Source organism: Halyomorpha halys, unplaced genomic scaffold (assembly GCF_000696795.3).
Source record: "Halyomorpha halys isolate HHAL.00 unplaced genomic scaffold, Hhal_1.1 Scaffold708.1, whole genome shotgun sequence".
Classification (NCBI taxonomy): domain Eukaryota; kingdom Metazoa; phylum Arthropoda; class Insecta; order Hemiptera; family Pentatomidae; genus Halyomorpha; species Halyomorpha halys.
The window spans coordinates 369,522-394,227 of record NW_027113783.1 but is presented as its reverse complement, the minus strand read 5'-3'; the positions used below and the strand labels follow the sequence as shown (position 1 = coordinate 394,227).

Genomic DNA, 24,706 nt, shown 5'->3' with positions numbered 1-24,706 from the left:
GTATTAAAAATAAATATAAGGGAATTTAATGGTTTTTACTTATTATCATATCTAAAGTATAGCTTAGGTTCAAATGGAAAGCTTTATTATTGAACCGATAGGAGAATTTTATTTAAATTTTATAACATTATTATAGATTCTTAATCTCAGGGCTTGTTTTTCTAGGCAATCAGAAAAGATGCTTTTCTTTAATTTAACTAAGCTTTATCAGTAGAACACTTAATTAAATTAATATCTACTTTTACAAATGTATTTAATTTTAGGTTGAGCAAAACTAACCAATTTATATAATCTTCACCTAAACAACAAGTGATCCAAACAAAGCTTTGTTCCTTCCTCTTTTATAGGTGTTGGTTCTTAACATCGATTGTAGCACAACGGTTTTGAGTTTTTGTTTGTGATTTTCTTTATGAATATTATTCTTTAATACTTATTCTTAACTTCTATTTTTTCTTAAATGTATTATAATTTCAATCATGATAGGAAGAAAAATAAAGTTGGAAATATTTGAATCTTCTCAACATGGTAGTGATTCTACCGACTTCAGAAACAGCACCGCCATCTTGGCTTTTTAGCAAAGTCTTTTGAGACTACATTTTACTGATGAAAATTGGTTAGCTTGCTTTTTGGTTCAACAAAACAAATGAACAATATTTAACGTTGATACATAAAAATAAAAACATAACTACAAGCATCTGTACATAAAACTCCAATCCTATTTACATATTTGACCTTGTCACCATCAAATCTATACTTTAGATATGAGAATTAAGTTAAAACTATTAATATTTTTTATAATTAATTTATTATTATTACAATATATATATATATATATTGATATTGTTGAAATTACAGTAATATAAGAGCACATAAATGTTACTCTATAGCAATTATTCATGCCAATAGGGTTTACAAGATGGAATACTGAGGTGAAAAAATTGAATGATATGAAACTTTTGTATTTGGATAAAATCACTGAGTTTGGAGTTTTTTGTAAAGTCAGGGGATTTGATCAATGTTTCCCAAACTTTTGTTATCTGTGTATCTCCATAGCACTGATTCTTGAGACACCATGACTATACACAATACTGATGTTCATGCCAAGTTCAATAATTAATTTGTAATTATTGATTTCGGGTTAAATTATTTAATTTATCTACATTTTATTTGTAATATTTTCATTAGAAGTTTATTTTAATTTCAAAGGAAACAGATGTATTCATATTTTGTATTATAATATTTAAATGTAGGAATAACAGTCGGTGGGGATTATTTGGTTGGCATTGCCTAGCAAATGTCAACAGTATACAGCTTTAAATCAGCTGTCTAGTGGCCATTGGTAGTTTGTCTGATTCTGTTACCAGACCCTGTCTGCATGAATTATGTGGTGCTTAAATATGTAATTTTAATGGTAATACAGCCACTGCGTCCAATGAGTGCCAATATAGTATTTAATTCAATTAAAGTTGGACACCACCAACTTTAAAAAGTTGTTCATAAAAGCTACATCTACAATTTCACAACAATATTCCTACTTGTATCAAGAATTATCTTCTCTGACCTATTGGAATAGCAGACAGTATTTTATTTGATTTAGTTATTATTTGTTTATTTTTTTCATTGTTCAGTTTAATCATTATATTTTATTTTGATTATACTTTTATTTTTCATGTTTTTATTATTAACTTCACCCGATCATATCCAAGTCAGTTTAGGTGGCTTCTACAACTAGCAAGTAATGAAGGTTTATTTTTCTTTATTTGTAATTAATTTTCTAATAAATTAACTAGGATCTATTTATTTCAGTAGTTTCTTTTATAACCCTAGTTCCTTTTTTTCCTATTTAGGTAGCTTGGATTGGTAGTTATTTTAACAAAAACGATGAAAGCACTGTAACTTGGATTGCTTGGAGGGAAGCTTTAGATGAATTAAGGAGATGGATCACAAAAGGAAAAGGAAGTGTTTGGGCACTGTGCTGTCTTGAAGCTGGGACCAATGGTGGCAAGCTCTCCATGCGACATTTACCTTTCTATGCCGAGAGGCTCCATCAGTCACAGAAGCAAGCACTCTTGGGAATATCTAATATCATTCCACTCCCTACATCTTCTGTCAACTTTTTCAACCTTTCCAATATTTTGAATTTCATTCAGAATGTATAAAGGAAGTAATAGAGTTTATGTAAAATATTTTTGTTTTGCGTACATTAATGATTGTTTTACACTACTTCATAATAGTTTTATCTTAGTCTATAAATATTTGTTCTAAAAGTCATTACTTTTTATTTATTTATTTTTTATTTTCACTTTAATATTTAACATTTTAGATTTAATTTACATAAAAATATTTCTAATTTTCAGCCATATTTATTTATTACAAAATTAATAATAATAAAGCAAATAATTGTCAACTGATAAAGCAAAATAATTTGATAATAATTTTTATTACATTGAGAAACAATCTTTTGTAGCAATTATTCAGAATAAATGAAATGCCAATTGATTAGGCAAAGTAAGAAAAAAAAAATTATAATATTTTTGATTATATCAAGAAAGAATCTTTTACAACACTTATTCTGAATTCATAAAGGATGATATAGAGTGCGTGTAAAATATTTTTGTTTTATGTATATGTTCACCGCTTAACAATAGTTTTAGCTTAATTTATAAATTATTGTTCTTAAAGTAATTATCTATAGACATTTGTTTTTAAGGTAATTACTTTTTTATTGTAATTAAACTCTTTATTTTTGTTTGATGTTGATGTTTTATTTCGGCATTTCCTTCTTTTAATATTTGTTTTTTCAATAATATGCCTTATACTTGTCTAATGAAATATTTATCAACCTCATGTTTAATGTGATAAATGATGAAACTTTTGACACCTATGTTTCTAATTAGCTGGAAATACTATTGTGTTATCTTCTCCAAACTTCTAGCTGAAGGAGAGAAAAAAACATCTTCCTACAATTTGGCTGACTTTAAAAAACTTGATTCATAAATTTCTTATTAGCTGATTAAATACTACTGAAACATATCCGAACTACCTTTATTGGTTTGGAGGGGGCAAAAAGGGGGTTCATTACCAATGTCGATCACAAATTGTTTTTTATAACAATGTTGAAATATTTTATGATCTGTTTGTGGCAACACTGTCTAGAAAGAAAGGTTAGGGAGATTCAAGAAGGTAGATGGAGAACAGAATTGTCAAATCTAGGAGGTAAACAACTCCTAAGTTAGTAATCTTCCCATGTTTGCACCCAACTGTTGAGCGACCATGGACTGAAGCCTTTGGCTCATACCAGCTACACCTTCTCTACCATCTTGCAAACCTCATTAATTATATAACGTTTGCTTTTAATCTTTTACTATTCAATCATATCTTTCTATGTGTTAAAACAGTCTGGGATATATGTTTACTTTTTGAATGTGTCTATTATTAATATTATAATCGTAATAATACTAGTATAATAGTAATAATTTATCATAAAACTAATAACTAATGTGAAAGGTGATTTTTCAGAGGTTATGTTTTTACCACTTGTAAAGGAGCTATTTCTGAGGCAGCTAAAAAGCAAACCACTGTGACAACTACTGACTGAAGAGTATATATTCATATCGGTTCCCAAACAACAAGCTATATGGTTGAGGGACTGGCCTAGAGAATTGGTAGTGCAATAAATGATACTCCTTTAGTTATCGAAGATAGGATAACCATGGTAGCCAATAAACAAGTACGAATAAACGAACACTGACCATTTTAGGTTATTTTGACCCACGGGACCTTAAAACATGTATTTCCGTCGAAAATTCAAAAATATTCACTTAATATAAATTCTATATATAGGCAAGTGAATGTAAAAATAGATAGGCTAATCAATTCTGGTTAGATCAAATGTTTATTAATTAATAAAATTGAATACAAAAGTTACATAATTAGGAATATCACAGACATTGGCTACTAACCATTTTAATAGTATAATTTGATAAAATCATATATTTCTTAAATACAGAAGCAATAAGGCATTCAATTGTTTCATAATCTAATTTTTAAAAAACTAATATAAATATATGTTAAAAGTTAATTAAAGAAATATTTTCCTTTCTCATAGTCAGGAGACCTAGCTCTGCTTTTTGTATTCATTAATGGCTTATGTCCAAATATCGATCGGCAGAGGTTTTGTATGGGTTCAGATTGCTGTCCTGCAGTGAAGTTGATTGATCTCTTTTGCATTGACAAACTACATTCACACTAAGTATTTCCTATTTTTTTTTTTTTTAACTTAGCTTGAATATCTTTATCAACACACTTCGATATCTAACATTATGACAATGCAACAAAACCATTATCTATAGAAAAAATATTGTTCATTGTAGAGGTATAACTTCAATTATCCATTTTTCTTTGATAAAACTGAATTGTTATATACATATTTGGTATTGTTTTAAGTATGGCTAAAAAATAAACTATTTATATTAATTATTTACATATTTAAATCTATCAAACCTTTATTAATTGTGAATGTTACAATAAGGTTTATTACTTCGGTAATAAATGTATAATCAACATTACTAAAATAAAACTAATTAGTTAATATTCTAATTCAGTAGACATCAAATAAAATATTAAAGTTTTAGTATGTTTAAAACACAGGTTAGTTGTGTTTAGGAATACCATTTTTAAGAAAATACTTTTAGCACTTCTTCCTAATTCTTAAATTATATTCTGAGTGAAGAAGTATTTTATTTTCCAGATGGGCTTATTTTGTGCTTTGTTGATTTTAATTTGCCTATCACGTAAAGTTTTCTGGTTTCTATTAAGAAGAAAGGCCTGTAACTAAAATATAGCTAACTATGAAGGTCGATTCATAGAATTTATAAGAAGAAATTGGTTCCATAAATTTTCAGCTGGCCTGGAAAGAAAGTATTGTTTTTCCTTGTACTGAATTCAATACTCAAAATAAATGGCTTGAATTTTTTACTGATATTGTATCAATTTGTTACTCATTATCTTTCTGATTAGCCTATATAACTTGAAATAAGTAACACAAGTAGGCATCCTATAGCCGTTGGATTTCCTCTGTGTTCATCAGCTGCTCCAATACTAGAGCAAAAGAAGCCTAAAAAAGAATGAAAACAATTATAATAAATGTTTAAAAATATGTCAACTGATATTCAAAGTGAATTATTAAATCTGATTACACCTAATCCAAAATTAAGTTCATTATTAAAAAACTGTCTAAATTAGGTTTTTTTAAAAAAATTTTTTTTTATTTAATCTCCCTCTACCAGTACTAACTGTCTAATCAGTCAATATTGTGGTTGTAGAAATATTTATATTACAGTTTACTAACATAAGCAACCATTTGAAACAGATAAATTTGCTTACGGCCATTGAACTTTACATTCAGGAAATATGCTAATATGTGTAAGAATGTGCATATTGTTATGTTATTATCATACATTTATAACATTCATCTGAATGTTGTGTCTTGTTACTATGGTTATGCTGTACTTGTTGGGTTGCTATGGAGACATTTCTTAATTAACACATATGACTAAAAGTTATTAATTCAATATTAATACATATGGTAAAATTAAATTTGAAATTACTGGTATAAATTTATTGTCAGAAAATGTCCAGAATATTTGACTATAGGAAAAAGCATTGGTTATTTAAGAGATGTAATTTCTTATAAAAATAATTAAAAATTGAATATATATAATCTAAACTTAAATTTAAACTTTAAAATACTAGAAATTTTATAATTTTTATCATATTCTTGGTATTTGAATCTTGATTAAAGTTCTCTGTTGTTTAAGATGACTTCTACTAATTATTCTTAATCATGTTTCTGCAATTCCTAATTGTACGTAATTTACTTTAATTATTTTTTGTCTGAACATTATTTAACATATTTGGTCATGATCATCTAAAAAAATACCTCACTGTCTGTTTATGTTGTTAAAATTATTATAATAGCAAATAAACAAAAAAATATTTATTTGTGTTGACGTTTCGACCTGAATTTCAGGCCTTCATCATGGCTAAAAAACAAATTTTTATCTATCTACTTCCATGGTTATTAATCAACTATTTTATTTTCAATTCATCGTTATGTATATTTCTAAATTTGTTTTAATTTTTATGTTTCTCTGAATGATGGTTTTATCTCTTTTTGTTTTTTAGCCCTGATGAAGACCTGAAATTAAGGTCAAAACGTTGGCACGAATAAATAATTTTTTGTTTATTTGCTGACTGCACCATCCTCTTCCCCTCCCTCCTCCCCCCCCCTCAACATCTTATCCACATATTAATCTACAGTCAACTATCATTACCTCATTAATATTAATCAACCTTTTTAATTTTTTGCATAATATTCAATACATAATTGTTTAATTTTCAATGTCTCTGTCCTGATATTGTTAGCAGTGAACCCTTTTTTGCTTTTATTCAATAAATCTGTTTGTATTGGTAGTATGTGCTTCAGTAGCATAAATATATTATACTTGGTGTGGTTATGTTTATGTTTCTAATTAAGTACTTTAATTTATAATACCGTGAAAACTTCTTGTTCCAATTCCACATATTAAAAATAATTAATTCCATTTATTGTATCCAGAATTGCCTTTTGTTTCTGCATTTTCTCTCTCTGCTGACCTAGGAGTGGATCTTCTGAGGTATAGTGAATAGAACTAGAAATAGATGAAGTCTACACCTAAGGTCTACTTGTTTCTAATTTTCAATCAATCAATATCCTTTCAATAAAATAATAATTTCAAATCAATTTAAAAAATAATTACCTAATTTGAGTTTACTCTCTTTCTCTATTCATATTGAATAAAAACTTATGTTTTGATATATTTTTAACAATTTGTCTACTTTATTTCAAAAGAAAATGTATATTATGTATGAAAAAAGAAACATTAGTCTTTTTCATAGAATTTTCAAAGAAAATATTTTTCTTCTTGTGTTACTCTAACATGTTTTTAGTGGTTCTTTGCTTTGATCATGGTAACCTTAAATTTCATTAGCTATTGATTCCAAGGTACTTATAATTAATTTTAGAATGTTTTACATAGTTTCTCTAGATACCCATAAAATTTGCTCCCCTTTTTGAAAAATATAATTTAATACATCAATTTGAACATAGTGTAAAATATTGGCATTTTCTTTCATTTATACTCTAAGGAAACCGAGTTATAAATGTTAGGCATTCCTGACTCCTGTGAGTTGGTCAAAAATACAGAATATCCAAAAAAGACAGAAAAATGATGCAATATAATCATTTACGGTTGTGATTAAGCTCTTCAGTTGGACACCAAAATAAACTAATAGAACAAATGGCCATGACTTTCATCCCTGAGGAGAATAAAAAGAGCATGTTTGAGGGATCTGCTAACATAAGAATGTAAACCAAGCAAAGGAAGAGATACCTGCTGGGTGCTGTTCTTTATGCCTTTCATTTCATTTGTAATGTCACTTACAATCTGCTGATTGACAGTTTTGTATTTGACAGGACGTAAATACAAATAAAACAGTTTTTTACTATCCATATTATTGTCTTTGTGTTATTTAAAGAACCAATAAATAATTAATTATAACTAATAATATAAAATAATCTTATTACTTTGTCCAAAGTCTTTATTATCCATGAAAGGCCTGACTACCATAGCTCTCATATAAAGGCTGGCAACCATATTGATCTGAGTGCTGCTTAGATCAACTTTTATTTCTCTGTCACAGACAAATGACTTTCCAATTGGTGCTGCAATCGAAGGTTCAGTGTTTGTGTCAGAGGAAAGAGTATAAGAAACACCTACGGTAATAAAATATAAACAAAATAGTAAGTTGAAAACTTCAGTATATTATATTTCATACTATATTAAATATTTTATAATGAACAAAACCTAAAAGTAATTTTTCATTTTGGTTCTGAATCAAAACAAAATTCATCTTATTTCTTCAACATACATGAAGCATGTCAACTATTGACTGATCACCAGTTGTGAATGTTTAGCCATAGTTTTGAAAATGATAGAACAAAACATTACTGTATATATAAATGATATTGAATGTCTGTTTAACCTATCGTCTTGAAGAGCCCTGATGAAGCCCTGCAAATTTGGGCGAAACGTCGGAAAATAAATAGTTGAAAACTATTTTGTTCTTTTTTGACCGCAACCTTGACCATCTTCATATTTTAAAACATTTCTGTGTTTGAACTAAAATTGTGAGTGATTAAAATAAGCATTAAAAATTATTAATTGAACGTGGTCAATAAGTCGTTATGTATGTATCAATTCTTAAAACCTGTATAGCTATGAACAGAATTAAACAAGCAATATTTTTATATGAATAATCTTAGGAGTTAGTAATTAGTTGGTTTAATAGGTAGCAATGCTAATTAATTAATCTTTCTGATTCATTTTTTCAGTTTTTACGATTTAAATTTTATACTTTACCACGAAAGAAAGTATTTTGTGTTAAAGTTTAAAATATTACCTTCGGCATTAATAAATTCATAAAATAAGTCTGATGGATCACATTGTAGCTCCATCTTTGAAACAAACCACCATCCTTTTTCTGGAAGCTAAAACAATAAATAAGTTATTAGAGAGCAAAGCAAACAAAAAATAATAATCTTATACAATTATATATGTTTTAGGAAATAAATGCTTGCTAGCATGACCTATGTGTTATGTGTCATTGATTATAAATAAACTCTTTTCCTCATTATTTAATAAAAATTACTTGTAAGATTATCTTGTTTATTAATTGTCAAACTAAGGGAATATGTTGTACAGCTCCAAATAGGTAATAATATATTGGTGACCTACTAGAAAAGTGACACAACTCCATAACACTGAATTTTACTTGAAACCAAAAGAAAATATGATGGGTGGATCATAATCACTGTCTAAAAGTTCACAGGAAAACTTTCATGAACAGTTACACTTTTCATTTTACTCTATTATTTGAAATTTTTTTAGATAACCACATTCAGGTTGAAACTACATAAATAAAACTTAAAATATTCTCTTTTTTTCCTGGTGAGCAATAAGTAGGTATTTTTTTTTTTTAATGCTTTATTTAGAAAATATTTTAATTTGTTTTCCAATTTTTTACCACTTCAAATAAATGCTCATTATTTCAGATATCCTGAACTACAACCAAATCCAATCAAACTATCCTTGACAGTTTGACAACAGAGCATTATATTTTCCATTCCATGTTATCAATCTTTAAAGCCAATCAGAAATAGGGCCAGTTCAAAAGTTTGAAAATTAATTAAAATTAAACCATGACTTCCTTCATTTCTATAAAGATAAACTAATCATTCCTTCAAAAATCGTCTATAAAAAAGTATAATAATTCTTAATTCATAAAAAAAAAAAAAAAAAAGAAATGCACAAAAAATTAGTTAATTTAAGTTAAATATGCATTTTTTTGTATTTTATTTGCTTAGAGAATTTATCATTAAAAAATAATAATATTTTTCTTATTTTAAAAATCAAAAAATTGAAAACAAAATTAATTTCAATGTAATCCTTTAAAAATTAAATTTATTACTAGATTGCTGACTTACAGTTATCATTTTCTATCACTACTACAGCCATAATTTTAGAAGTGGTTCTATGGAAATAAATGCCAAAAGATGAAGTTTTTCTGCAAAATTTGAAAATAAGTTTGACAAAAAAGTTTTTCTCTTTACTTTGTTCTTTGTAAAGAATGTTTTTGTTTTGATTTTCTTACTTTGAATATTATCTTTAAATATTTTTTGCAATTTAGTGTTGCGTCATTCCTCTTTAAGTTAAGATTGAACTTTAATCAAGTCTTATTGTTCTTTTTTATTTTTGAAGCATGGGAACTCATTTAAGACACTGTATGGTATACAAATTTTGAAATTTTAGGTGGAATCAGATTCACAACTTTCAATTCAGGAAAATGCCACAATACTGGACACTACCACTATCCATATCACTATAGTATCTCCAAGAACTGGGAAAGGTCAATAAGTGTGGGATTTGGGTTCCTCATTATTTAAAGACAGAGCAAAAACTTCAACACGTTACTATCTATACTTCATTATTGGCTCCATTAGAATTAGATCCTTTTCTTGAACTGTTGTTACTGGCAAAGAAAAATGGGTTCTCTATATCAACAGTGAGTGAAGAAAACAATTTTTAAGCCCAAGTCAACAACCTATTCCAACGCCTAAACTTGGACTTCACCTAAAAAAAATTCTTGTATTTGTTTGGTGGGATATACAAGGCATTGTGCATTTTAAACTTTTGAATATGTGTCAATCAATAACGGATCTACTTCACTCTAAACTGGTTGAAAAAAGGTCTGCTTTGATCAATCGTCGTGGAAAGAAAAAAAAAACTTCGTTCAAGAAAAAAAAACTTATTTTATAAAAATACATTGACAAATTTATACCTTTATAAAATTCCACTTAAGGACAAATGTTCGCCAACTTAGAGCAATATTTTGTTCAAGTTCATCACTGCAATTTCCACTAATTTTAGGGGTGAATGGTACATATATGTCAAGGACCTTTTAAAATAAAAATAATGAAAATTATTTAGGTGCTGAATAAAATATATACTTTATTTTATAATGAGCTTTACCTGTTCTTTATGTAGAGTAGTTAAGTACTTTAAATTAAGAATGGCATCTACTGTGAGCCAAATGCATGGGTTCTTTCCTTTTTTTAATTGATAAAGTGGAAGTAACATGGTCAAGTCATCTAAGAAAAGTAAAATGCTGTCAAATAGAGTTTCATAATAAATTTGAATCACAATATAAATAGTTACTCACTTGATGGTTCTCCTGGTTTTACATGAAAATTATTCTGTAAGAATCAAGTTTTTTTTATTAGGAAATGAAAGACAGACAACTACTCACTTATATAGATACCTACTTGTAATTGACTAGATGAAGGTTGGCTTTTCAAGTTTTCTGATGGCTTTAAAGCATACCTAAGCTTCACTGAGCCAGCTCTGGTAGATTTCGTGAAACCAGCTTTTTGAAAGAGAACAGTTACAAAATGCCTATATAATAAAAATTTCATGGTGCAGTAATATTGATTTAGCTTACTTATATTATATTAAGCAATTATATTTGACTTGTACAGAATTAGTAATTTAAAAAAGTAGAGTATAAAAAAAAAAGGTGGAATTTTTATAAAGTTCAGTAATGATTTGAAGTGAAAAGTATTTATATGGTACATGTCACAGAAGAATATAATTGAAAACATTTAGTTTTTCAACTTGGTTCTGTGATGGCCAGTTTTGAATCAAAATTAAATATTATTCCTTTTATTTAAGGTATAATAGATGTAATAGTATCTGACTATTTGGGTACAAAATCGTTGTGAACGATCCAATCTTAGGTTATATCTGGTAGTTTACTAATGGTACATTGAACTGATGCTGACCATTATTTTTTATAAAATAGGTAATAACAACTCATAAGAATATTTTGGATAAAGGAACATGCTGTTGATGTTATGTGGATAAAATATATTAAAGAAAATTTCGGATAATATAAAAATAATTTCAAGGAGAATAGCACAAATTTACTTATGTACCTACTTAATATTATTATAGTAGCTGATTTTAGTTGATATTAACCTCTTATATTATTGGCAGTGGAGTATACTGATGATGAAAAGAGTTTACAGATAACTGGATTAAACAAGTTCATTACTTAGCAAAGGCGGGTTTAAAAGCTATTTGAATATAAGTTAAATATCTGTTCTTTCTAAATATTATTCATATGTTTCCATTACTTCATTTTTTTTTGTTACTTTTTTTATCTCAGAATAAATATTGTAATGTATTGTGCCATTTTAGTAATTTTAGAAAACATAGTTTTTAGTAATTCAACTACTACAGGGGTTTTCAATAAATTTGTTTCTGAAAAGGATTTCATATCAAACTACAATTTTAACACAAATGATTGGTTGATTACTTAAGAAACAATACCTAGTGGATTGCCTTGTATTATGTGTCTGGTATAAAGAATTTGAATGAATGCACACACTAGATTATTTATATATATTAATAAAAACAAAGGTTTTGGCTTATGTGTAACACTTATTACTGATGGATAAATGTATAATATTGACAGTTAATAATAAATTGGTACACATTTGAGACCAAAGATACCAATAGTACTTATTTTTAATTGTTAAATTGACTGAGTTAATAAATTGTATAGAAATAGTATAGAACATCACCTGTTATTGTCAGAAAGAAACAGGAATACAAGTAACAATCCATGCCTTTTGAGTTTTGAGTATACATCCTAATCAAAGAGAGGATGTATTAGTTAGTGTAGCAGCTGATGCTCCAGTTGCCTTCAGTTTCACGAGGTCAAGGCTGGCTAGAGCTTTCAGTTTGTTACTCTACTTTATTAGACATAATTTATTTAAATGTAATATATTCTATTAATATTAAAAAATAAGTAATATACCTATCTAATTACTTTTGTGAAATAATATATTATAGTGCGAAAACACTTTCTGAAACATCTTGGCTATTTATTTATTATGTACGTTAAAATTTCAGGCCTTTCAGAGCAAGGAAGATTCAATTGGTCCACTTCATGAGGATCATTGTATATTACATTCTGAATGAAGTTACTCTATAACATTTGAAATAAAGTTTTGTAAATAACAAACCTTTTATAATTCATTTTTTGAAAGTTTGCACTTTATTTGATTTTTATCTACAAGATATGCTGATTCTACAAGGACTGAATTGTTGAAAACATTTTCATAAAATATATTTTATTTTTTTAATAGATCTGTGAAATTATTCCTTAATATTAAGTATTCTTCAGTATCACTACAAAGTTAGAGCAAAATAATAAAATATTAGTCACTAGACTTTTTCTTGTTATAATGATTTTCTGTTAATTAGATGAGTTTAATTCGAGCTTATGTTGTAAATATGTATTTATTAATTATTATTAACTCGGCTTCACAACTCGATGTCGAGTCCTGGCCTTCTGCAACAGCCTCTACCCAGCTCCAAATATTTTATGGAGAATCTTCCTCTCCAAGATCACCAGCCTTGGAGATAATCCATGTTTCCGAGTCATACAGAAGAATTGGTCGAATAATTGTTTTATACAGATAGATTTTGGTGTCCTTAGACAAGGCAAGGCTCCTAGAATAGACTGAGGCCATAATAACAGTGGTTGGCACATAGGACTCTTCGTTTAATTTCGGAATCCACAACTTTGTCTTGAGTTATGAGCGATTCAAGATACACAAACTCGGGGACTTTTCTGAAAGTATATCCTCCGATCCTGATTTCTTCACCGGGCCTGGGGATTTCCTCTGTGACCATGTATTTGGTCTTTTCTGCATTCACTTCAAGCCCCATTTTTCTTGCTGCTTCAGCCAATTTCATAAATCCATCAGAGACAGCTTGGAAAGAGCGTCATCATACGAAAGACAGACTATTTATTTTTTTCTCTGATTTAATCAAGTATATTGCTGTCTTTAGAAATGAAATCTTTTGGTTTGAGCACTATTTATCATTTTTAGTTTTACCTATTTCAAAACTCTTAGAGTTATTAGAAAGATGGGAAATTTTTTTCCCATCCATAAAAACTATGGGAATATTTTCAAAAGCCATGTATCAAGAATGTGTGACCTAGAGATCCTAAAGAAGATTTTATAAGGATAAGGTTGGCTTGAAGACCAAAACTATGATGGCAAAATGGAGGGCTCTTGATGTCAGGACAACACTGAGTATGGGGGACAACACTGTGGAATTGGAAGGAGGCAGCACAAAACCAAGGCAATTAGCCAAATCTGATTTTGGAGGCCATGACTTACTAGTGCAGTGATTCCAAACCAGACAAAGTCTGCTGACCTCTATGCCAGAAATTGAATCACATTTAAACCATCCACCTCCTGACATAGGTTCTCTTAAGAAATTGGAAGTTTTATAGGTGCATTTATCAATAGAACCTTTCAACTAACACTCAAACATCAGAGAAGGAAAACATTAAAAAGATTCAGATAAAAGTTCTCACAAAATATATGTTATGACATATCTAAGACTCGTGGATCACAGGTAGGCTGCGAGAGTCTTAGGGTGGCCTGTGGGAGATTTGGTAACAGGTATTTTTATGAGGATATATTGTTAAAACTGTCTTATTGTTCATTTTTTCTGATGTTTCAGTATATACAGGAAGAGTTTAGCAATTAAATGCACAATAAAAATGTCTCAAAATACTCTTTTACCCAACCTGGTTTTCACATATGTTTCAAGGTGGTCCCCTTTTTCTCAAGTCAGGAGTGGAGCTGGGCTGCACTTGTTTCAATTTTCGGCTTAGTCGTCCATAGACTACCATCGCACAAATAAGTTTTAGCTTCTAGGAAAAAGAAGATGTGTTTATGGAATAATATAGAGTTTATAATGAAAATTTAGTTAAGACCAAATTTACTATTGTTGCTTGTGAACAGATCATTGGAAAAGTATATTAGGCACCATGAAAAACTGTCTAATTCATTCTATGAACTAATTTTATGTTTATTGCTGCTTCCAAAAGTTAACAAAAATGGATGCTTATCAATACATTAGTGCTTTATCAAGGAAAAAAAAAAGTAGAAACAACTAAAATTATTTAAAAGTAAGAGAATAAGATAACATGAATTAAAAGTAAACTAAGGTGTGGCTAAAAATATGTGAAAATTTGTATAAAAATGGACGAAGTAAATTTTTTAAAATAAATTTTCACATTATTTTCGGCACTTTCTTTTTTAGCCCTGCTAGGTGGGGTGAAATGTTGGCTCATAATGAATAGTTTATTAACTATTTGAGTTATTGACTGCACCTGGACCATCTTCCTTTTACTAATTACTCACAGTCAATCAACGATCTTCCAAAAAGTAATCATGTTTTCAGCAATTCAGTGTGTGCCTGATTGGTATATGGTGGATGAACCAACAATTGTATTTGATATTGTCTTATGCCTGATAGTGGAGAAAATTATGTAGAATTATGAAAATAATAATGATGAGAAGATAATTGATCATAGATAATATATGTGATGAGAAGATGGAATTGTTTACAACAAGTGGATATGGTGTAACTGTTTTTAAATTTTGAAAAGTTTGATCAAATCCCTCTTTTAATTAACTGGAGCTGCTCATTCAGCTTCTCATCAAAATCTTAATCTTGTAATTTAGTCTTACTTAAAAATGCATTTTAGTTACTAAAAACTGCTCTAAAGCACTAAGCTTTATTCCAGAATGGAATACAAATAAAAAAGTTAAATTTTGAATAGTTGCATTAGTTTACTATAAACTGGTTTCTGAAATATTTCCTTCTCTTGGGAATCTAAAGAAATCTAATACTTCTCAATAATTAAAACTAATAATTTTCAAAAGAAAAAACTCATATTTCTTGAATACACTTTTTTCTCATTGTATTTGTAATTGTAGGCTATGTTTAGTTCTGCACTGTTTGAAACTTTTCATTTCTTGTCTTTTTTATTAAGATATCGTTTGAAAGGAAAATATTTCAGTTTAATAGTCCGTATTTATTATATTATTTATTTAATCAAGTTACCATGGAAACAGTATGATAACGTTTTTACATATGCTTATATTTATTATTTAATGTCAAAATTGAAGAAAGTTAGTGATTTATTACAACTCATTTTTTTAATTTTAAATTATGTAAGTGATTGGTAAATTTAATGAAATACCTTTCGTTTTATGTTAGTTCTCAAACTCTAATTTTTGATTAATTAACATGTAAACATTTTTTCATGAAATAGAAATAGTGCTTATCAATTTCAAAAAAGATTTTGGAAAGATGTAGCTTGTTCCACAAAATCTGAAAAATGCTTCTCTTTTATGATATTTATTGCCTTTAATTATTTTAAATATTAATAACTGTTATTTATGAATAGAAAAAAGAATAATTATGATCCTCATGACCAAAATGATCTCATAAAAATTCTAGGGTTCAGGTGCCTTTATTTTTATTTTTTTTCATGTTGTTTTAACTTTATAGATTTATAAAAAAACTGGCATTTGAAATAGTACAGTTTTTGTACTCCCATTTGTTACATGTCTGTAGTGAGAGTTTTTCTATAGTAGCTTTCACCAAAATTAGTATAAGTTTTAAGACTTTAGTATGATAGAGAGAGCATGATAACAAAAGTGGATTAGGGAGTAAGCACTATTTTTTATAATTTCAAACATTTACTACGTTTTGTATACATATTACAATACTTATGTATACATATTTGTTAATAACAAAGAATATATCCGAAATATTACAAAATATAAGCTATTTTATAAAATGTTTATTTATACATTTTTTTTTTTAAATTAAAAAGTTAAATGTTTATTTATTTTGCCTGAACTAAATTAATTTGCAATTTCCATTTGGAATCTATTTGTAATCTTGGTGTACGAAAAAGAATATGTCATTGAACAGAATATATAGTTTAATGTTTGATTAACAGTTTGTGTACCAGTCACCATAATGTCAGATTCAACTCCTGTATGTAAGCTGGATTTATACCGACAGCTGAACCTACCTTTACCAAATATTGGACTTGGGGGTCAAAATGAGATCCAGGTAAACATTAGAATACTAATAATGATTTTATAAAAACAAAAGGAAACAAAAAAAAAAAAAGAATATTGAACTATGTATTTAATTGCAGTCTGTGATTTGAAACATCACAGTATAGTATGTAAGATGTTTTAATAATTTGATTCTTCTTTTTCTGTCTGTCCTAGCTAGTTACCTCAAGAACCTGAGGTTTAGACTTGGTCCTTTTCATAGTGCTTGGTTATAGAGAACTACCTTTTCCTCTCAAATCTGGCGATTTAGTCAATGTTTATATAATATATAACACTTGTTATAAAAAGTTTCTTTATAATATTTATAGATTAATAAGAAATCAGAACCACATTTTTAAACCTACATTCTGTTTGTTCATTTTTGATAAAATTAATTTTGAAAAAATGGTCAGAATTTTACAGCAGTCCAAGTGTGTCAGATCTTATTCCTTCTTCTCTTTTTTAACATTTTGCTTTCGCCGATACTTAAGTTATATATAAATTTATATAACACTTGTATTATATAAAATATATAATTTTACAAGCAGAAATTTAAATTTCTTTATAACATTAATAGATTAATAAGAAATCAGGACCACATTTTTAAATCTACATTCTGTGTTTACAAAAACTCTACAAAATATATATTTCAATATACCACCTTTTTTAGTAATGTTTCGGCTCCCTAGCCATTCAAACTATTTTTTTACCTTGTTTTTAATGACAACAATAATCTCTAAAACACTTTATTCTGCATATAATTAAACATAGTTATTGTTTCACCTTCTGGCCTTCATTATTTTACAATGTCTTTTATCTTTCTATCCTATCTTAAGGTAAAAATCAAAACACAATAGTGCTTAATTTTTGACCTGAAGGCAGGATAAAAAACTCATATTAGTTTTATACATTTTTATATATAACTCATCTGGTAACATCTGATTTTTGTTGAAAATTTTTTCTAAAATTCATAAAATAAATAATCTTTAAAAATTATCTTATTAATTTGTAATTCACCTTCTGATTTTTTAAAAAATTCAACAATGTTAATTGATAATAAATAACAATAAAGTACCCGTCACCTTCTAGTATTCTCCCACATTTCGACTACGGACACCTAGTGTAAGGAGGGTTATCCATTGAACAAAAAAATAGACTAAAAAGACTAATGAACTGCTTCATAGATTCATTTTCAATATTCCCAGACGTTCTCATATCTCACACCTCAGTAGCCAGAGAAAATACCTCCTTGGCACATTTATATTCCGATTCCTAATAACCAAAAAACCTTCCTATATCATTGACCTCCTTATCCCACGTTTATCCATTCACCTATTAAACACAAGATCCTTACCTACTTTACTATTATCTTTATGTCTTATAGAATGTTATCTTATAGAACTGCCTCTTTTGAACAATCCTTTGCTGTTCGAGCTTCCTCATTTTGGAACTCCTTACCCATACCTATCCGCTTCCTCCTTAACTTCATTGAAACACCAACATCCATCTCCTAGACTATCAAACTTCTGTGAACTTGTGAATAATAGAAAACAATATAAACATGGATACATATGTATTTTTGTTAATATTTTATTTAATTTAAATATTGTAACAGATTCATGTAATTATATCCAAAAGTTAATGTATATATCCAAAAGCTGCTAAAAATGTTCCAAATAGTTATTCTTAGAGGACCAAGTGTCCCAGAATAATGATTTACATTTTTTCAACAATAGGAAAAAAATATCTATTTTCAATTTTCTATCTCATTTTTATTAAATTTAGTAGAAGTTAAATAAATTTACCTTTTCTTTCTTTTGAATATTCTAAAACAGTTTTTGCTGATTGAATTTTACATATTTTATGTTATTGCTAGTGATAGTTTTAGCATCTGATAGTTTTCTTTTAAATCAATTTTTGTTCTTCATAAAAGATTTTTACATCTTCAAAATCAGAGTTATGTCCTTTATTGCATTGTATTTTGTATTATCCTTTATCTTTTAATCATTCTTATGCTGATATGTTTTGTCTTTTATGTGTTGATCACTCTCTCCATAGTATACTCCAGAATAGCTCACTACAACCCTTTATTTTTTTGCCACACCTGAATTGTTATTCTCTTCTATTTTATCCTTCATTTCATTGCATAAATTTGCTGTTTTGTTTGTAGATTTATGTGGAAATGTATATTCTGGGGTGTCATCCTTTTTAAAGGTTCTATTTCAGCTCTTGGTTAATTTAATTGTGTTTGAATATTTAATTTTTACAGTACAATACTTTCAATACTAACAAAATTACAGGTATCCTTTTATGATACTTATCGGATAGAAATAGTTTATATATTTTTGTTCATCTATTGCTAATCTTATATTTCTTGGTCCATTCAACATCAAAATTCTATTTTTCATTTTTTTTTTTTTTTTTTCGAAAAATCTGATCAAGTTATTGTTCTCCGTTTCCTTTGTTAAGTTTATTTTTTTATTGTAATCATTCAACTTTTTGAATTAAATTTTTTTTTTACACATAATCTGATTTATTATTAATCTGCTTAGATTAATATTATAAACAAATATGATTCAAATAAGATGATGCTTAATTCTTAATGGTATGGACTAGATCAACATACCATTCTTGGGAAAATAAGCATGTTAAAGTAATTAATTAAATAAAATAAACATGTTACAATAACCAATACATTGTCATTTAAAAAAATAATTATCTTCGAAAATATTTTTACATTGGTAATCTTTAAACTCTGTTTTTCATGCTTTTCTTTGCCTAATAAAAAAAAAAAATTATTGATGCTATGAAAAAATTTTTTTTTTTTTTAAATCTACTGATTATGCTTTACATAATAGTAATTTGTTTTTTAAGGAGTATGGGCAGAGAGGGCCTGTTCGATGCAATAGAGCCATGGGTGGCAATGAAGGACCAATTTGTAAACGAGATATTTTGAAGCAAATGGGCCTACCCGTCCCAGGGGAGGATGCCGGTGATATAGTAAGAAACTAGATATTTGTTAAGAATCAATTGTTTAATGTAACAATAATGTTATCTAAGATTGTAAGAAAAGAAGTAACAAACAAATTTTTCATTTCTGATTTATTTACAATATCAACTGGATAAAAACTGACATCATTAATTATACTTTTGTCATATGACATTGTTAAAACACAAATTATTTGTCTTAACATGTTTTAAATTAATGAATGATAAATTAAATCTTTAAGACTTATTTCAGGGAAAATAATTGATATTGTACTGGATATTTCTTTATATTTTAATTTTATTGTAAATGATGAAATACTGAGTGGGCATTTTTAAGTAGTAAACTCTTTAGTAAATTAACACTAAAAACCCTGTTTTTGTTTTTTTTTAATCAAGAAAAATAGCGTAAGTAACATCTCTATAAAGCAAACCCTCACATTTTCTAAAAGTTAGGGTAGGATGGTAAATAACAAAAAATAATACATGATACAGCACCTCAGATTTTAACCTGTGTTTATTATTTTAATATTTCATGATTTTTAATGATCCTGCCTGTTAGGATTAAGTCAAAGCATGTACATATTCTACAATTACCATACTTCTTTTTTTCTAAAAGTCCCATGGATGTATAGGGTTTGATATATTGGGGAGTAGGAAACAATAATGGATGGAACCTCTTTTGGAGCTGAGTCTGAGACTGTTAATGTGTGTTTACCAACTTTGTGGGCATCTTGTCGGTGTTAATGCCTAGTGGGTTAGTGCAGTGTTGAAGGCTATCAAAGAATGTGCCTCCGAAAGTTATATTCCGTCACTGTTGGCAGTCCAAGTGTCATATGGATGTATTTAGTTTTCGCTCTTTGTAATGAAGTATGTTTTACAATAAGTCTCAGAATACCTACCCTGAAGCTGTTGGTGTTTCTTTGCTGTTGTGTGTGCTATGTTAGCCAGCATAGGTTACCGTAGAGGAGGGTCGGTCTGAGAATACTTCCGTATAACTGTAATTTGAGGTGGAGAGAAAGGTTAAGATATGTCAGCAGATGATTAAGTCTGTAAGCCTTGGTACTAACCAGCTTTTTGTTTACTTATGACAATGGTAAGCTAGTGTCAGGTACCCAGGTACATTACATTGCCAACTGTTCTCGCATAAACGCCAGTTTTTTTTTTCTTCTAAGCTTTTTAAGTTTAGTGAAAAGTGTGAGTACAAAGTGAAATCAAGTAGTTCTTTCTGTAATAAAAAACAGCGAAAACAAATAAAATTATTCAAAATAGTAATGTAATGTACCCAAAGTACTAAATGATAAGTACAATTACTTTACTTTTACTCAACTTTTTTTGAGTAAAAGTAATATATTATAAATACGCATGTACTAGTTTGGATATGAATTCCCTGTACTTATACTACTTTACTCAAGGATCCTGTACCAACTCTAGTATAATCCCACTGACTTTGTGTTTTAAGGATGATTAATTTTTGAATCAGAAGATGACTGTAGACTAATTAAAAATGTCATTGTGGAGAGATGAGTTATTATAATTTTTTAGTTATGATTCTTCAACATTTTTTTCATGAAGAATACCCTCTATTTTATGCATTATTTTTGTATTGATGCCACAGACAGACATTGTTAACTTCTTTTGGCCATTGTCCTGAGCTGAAACATCTTAAATACATTGATCACCATATGATCATTGTAAGAAAATTTCAAACTTCTGAGTGAGGTCTACATTTTTTTTAAAAGTTTTGTTTAACACAAAAAATGTTATATTAACAATTTATAATATTACTGTTATAAATTTATGTTACTTGGATTATTAGTGGTCTAGGGGCTGCTTTGGCTCCTTTGAACGTTGTGAAGGTGGTCCTGGAATGAATTTGTCTCTTTCTTAGGCATACTTTTATTTTTATAACTGTAATGTTAGAATGTTTAGATTTGACAGTTTTATTTGACCCAGCTATCGGGATAAATAAATAAAAAAATTAATTCCAATGGGCCAAGTTTATATAACTATTTTAGAAGGCCAAATCCATGGCCAGAACAATAGGTTGCAATGGCCTCAAGTGAAAGTTCAGATTGGCAGTTTGGAAACACTTGGGCACTCAATGTGTTTTATGTATGTATGTGTGCATGTATTTTATAATAATATGCTCTTTCTTTTGTTGTTAAATGTATTTTCATGTTTTAAATTTTAGTTTTGATGATTTCCAAATACAAATTGTTGTATTATTGTAGGAAATAGCTGTGGCTTCTATGGAACAAGAGGTCAGAGCAATGCAACTTGAGTTGAGCTCAGTACAGGCAGAAAGAAGACAATTAGAAATGCAAAAAAGGCTGTTACACTGTGCAGCACCAGCAATAGCGGAGAATGCTTGTAAAGGAGTAAGTGATCTATGAGCTGAGGAATATGTAATAAGTTATTCTGGTCATAATTTAGATATCATAAATTTCAGCTGGTTTCTATTTGATTTCATCCTAGCAAGGATTGTATTTGAATTTTTAATTACTACCCTATGTAGATTCTTAGAATAAATGTATGGTTTATGAAAAGATCTTCAGATCAGATGTATGGTCTCTGAAACATTATTTTATATGCAGCATTCTCCTTGGTTAGAAAGCAGTATTTTTATAACTTTATTTATTTATTATTTACAAGCTTATCTCATTTTCTCATCCATTGCTGCAGAAAAATCAGTATTATAGGGATCATTCAGCTTGAATGCTATATTTCATTTTAGACAATCCTCAGATTATCTTTTCAACAAATACTTTGGCCAACATATAGGTAGTGATTGAGAAATGACATATGCATTAATACGGGTGGCAATGTAAATCCCATACTGATTTCTAGTTTTAGCTAATTTTATAATGTTGCTCGATATAAGTAGAATATATCATATAGCTAGACTGCTCTGTATTCTTCTCATAATACATGTATATGGCGTGCATTAGTAAGGAGATGCAATTGATTCATTTACAAATTCATTAGCAATTGATGTGTCATTTGGTAGGAAAATTCACCTGATGAAATTTTTTTTGATAAAAATAGAATGCTCCTGACTATAATACCACTATTACCGATGGCATTTATTAACTATCCACTGCGATCATTGAATCCCTTAAATACAATGCAAAACAGACAAGTGATTTGTGTAGAAAAGTAAATTAATTAAAAAATGTGTCTAATATTAACAAAAATGGAGTAAATGATGTTTGTATCAGACCTTGAGATTAGTAAAGTCATGTGAGTAACCCACCAGCTGTTTACTACTACAATATATCTGGAGAAATACTAAAATACTACAAATCCTTCCCCTGGATCTTTCCCCATGTAGTAAAATTTTAATGGCTAATATCTCTTGACTTTTCTATAATCTGAATTATTGGAAGATTGAAATCTTTTGAATCTGATCTTAAATGATACCTTTGTTGATTTTTACTATACTGATATTAATCCTTTCTTCCAGAGCATCACACTATCCTCCTTCCCACCAGGTGGCCGGGTAGGGTTCTAAGCATATGTAAAATTAATCCATATGTAAATAGTGGTATAAGGTTTAATTTTAGGATTAGCCTTAGTTATTTTTGGGTTCTTTGCGTGCAAGGGGTGGTACCCTTATCTCTAATCTGATTATATCCCTACCTTCCCAAGGTTCATTTCTAAGAACAAAGGAACCAGTACGTGGAAACCTCAAATATCAAGTAGTACTATGTAGAAAAATGTAAGCATTTTACTCACTTGTATTTATTGTTATATTTACATGATTTTTTATTTCGAGGGGATAAAAAACAGTTGTACTGATAAAATCTTTAATATTTTGGATAGGATTTGTTTAATGCGGGGGTGGCGGACACAAATAAAATGTTTTTACTGTTCTTACTGTTTTATTAGTTATGGGTAAATAACATAAAACGTTCTTAGTGTAGTGAGAACAAACAACACAACATGATGGAAACCTACCGACTGTTACAAAACCGTTGCAGGTTCAAGCTCAACAATTGATATATTCACAATTTGCCACAGAGCAACATGTATACAGTAAAAAATGAATTTTTAAATCTCACTTTAACAGGATGAAATAGCTTCTGTTTCTTTGAAATTTTTCTTTTATTTTTATGAATAATTATGACCTCATATCAAGACTTAATATTATTTAAAATGTTAGATGAAGGATTTGCCAACATTGAAACTACATCACACAGAAACACCAGGAATATTCCCCGAAGCTCCAAAAGAGAAAGCCCCAGTTAAGGTTGAAGAAACCGAATTAAAAAATCTAGAGGAAGAGTATGATAGCCTTCTGAAAAATTTTAATACCAAGGTGAATTATTTCCTATGCTAGTGATACCTTTATAATTTTAAGTTGTGATATTAACATAGTTAATTAACAAACCAATCTGTACCTCAAGAGTAAATAACTGCTTTTCTAAGTAAATTTTTCTATTTTAAGTTTTTAATGCTTACATAACTGGTACATTTCTGGATGTCATAAAAGCATTTGATGGTCTGGTATCACCAGGGTTTCTCTCTTTGTGTTGAAGATAACACTTATTGAAAAAAAAAACAACAACTTTAATTAGCCTATTCTCAGTTTGTCTTTGACAGAAAGATTGTGGAGGGCTAGGAAACCTCCATGTGTATGTTCTATAGCAAAGTGATGATAAAATAATTTTAGCTTTTTATTTCAAAATTATAAAAAAAAGTTTTATTATAACTATGTGTACTCTCAAATTGTTATACTGGGTAAGGTTATTTAGAGTTCTCCAACATTTTTGAATCAGTGATATCACTGCTTAGTTGCTCTATCACTCCTTGTTTGTCAATGTTGAGTGTTATAAGGTTATTCTTCAATCCCTCCTCTAACTTGCTAGTGCACTGACTTATAGTTAGTACTTTAAATTGAAATACTTAATTTCTCAACCATAGGGAAATAAACCTTCCATTTAATGGTTTATCTTTTCTTCATCTGTTCTCCAGAGCTTTGGGCAGAGAGAGAGCTATCCATGTAGAAGTTGACATCAATATTTTTATTTATGCTGTCTTATTCTGTCTATGGCACTATACTTTCATAAACCTCTCTCTCTCTCTCTCTCTCTCTCTCTATATATATATATA

General features: G+C 28.6%; 3 protein-coding genes across 12 annotated transcripts in view; 2 read left to right on the top strand and 1 right to left on the bottom strand.

The window, feature by feature from the left end:
• The window catches only part of LOC106685520 (uncharacterized), a 13,833-nt gene extending 10,086 nt beyond the window's left edge, over nucleotides 1-3,747 (top strand). For 4 of the 5 annotated variants that reach the window (XM_014428240.2, XM_014428238.2, XM_014428239.2 and 1 more), the window contains one exon: nucleotides 1,848-2,667. In XM_014428240.2, coding sequence (XP_014283726.1) covers nucleotides 1,848-2,159 — 312 coding nt within the window. In that variant the 3' untranslated portion in view covers nucleotides 2,160-2,667. Of the gene's footprint in view, nucleotides 1-1,847; nucleotides 2,668-3,519 lie in introns of those variants that run through there. The other variant, XM_014428241.3, reaches the window with a different exon arrangement.
• A 114-nt stretch (nucleotides 3,748-3,861) lies between these two features.
• On the bottom strand, nucleotides 3,862-12,431 carry LOC106685537 (uncharacterized). Its single transcript, XM_014428280.3, has 8 exons — nucleotides 12,245-12,431; nucleotides 10,925-11,025; nucleotides 10,822-10,855; nucleotides 10,632-10,750; nucleotides 10,441-10,557; nucleotides 8,503-8,590; nucleotides 7,628-7,816; nucleotides 3,862-5,116 (listed from the first exon to the last, which is right to left on the bottom strand). The coding sequence occupies exons 1-8, from the start codon at nucleotides 12,309-12,311 to the stop codon at nucleotides 5,016-5,018; spliced, it is 816 nt and encodes a 271-aa protein (XP_014283766.1). The 5' UTR covers nucleotides 12,312-12,431; the 3' UTR covers nucleotides 3,862-5,015.
• A 3,184-nt stretch (nucleotides 12,432-15,615) lies between these two features.
• The window catches only part of LOC106685535 (outer dense fiber protein 2), a 19,992-nt gene continuing 10,901 nt past the window's right edge, over nucleotides 15,616-24,706 (top strand). For all 6 annotated transcript variants that reach the window (XM_014428276.2, XM_014428275.2, XM_014428279.3 and 3 more), the window contains exons 1-5: nucleotides 15,616-15,706; nucleotides 16,504-16,619; nucleotides 19,481-19,606; nucleotides 21,826-21,972; nucleotides 23,757-23,912. In XM_014428276.2, the coding sequence (XP_014283762.1) occupies nucleotides 16,524-16,619; nucleotides 19,481-19,606; nucleotides 21,826-21,972; nucleotides 23,757-23,912 (525 nt within the window). In that variant the 5' untranslated portion in view covers nucleotides 15,616-15,706; nucleotides 16,504-16,523. The remainder of the gene's footprint in view (nucleotides 15,707-16,503; nucleotides 16,620-19,480; nucleotides 19,607-21,825; nucleotides 21,973-23,756; nucleotides 23,913-24,706) is intronic.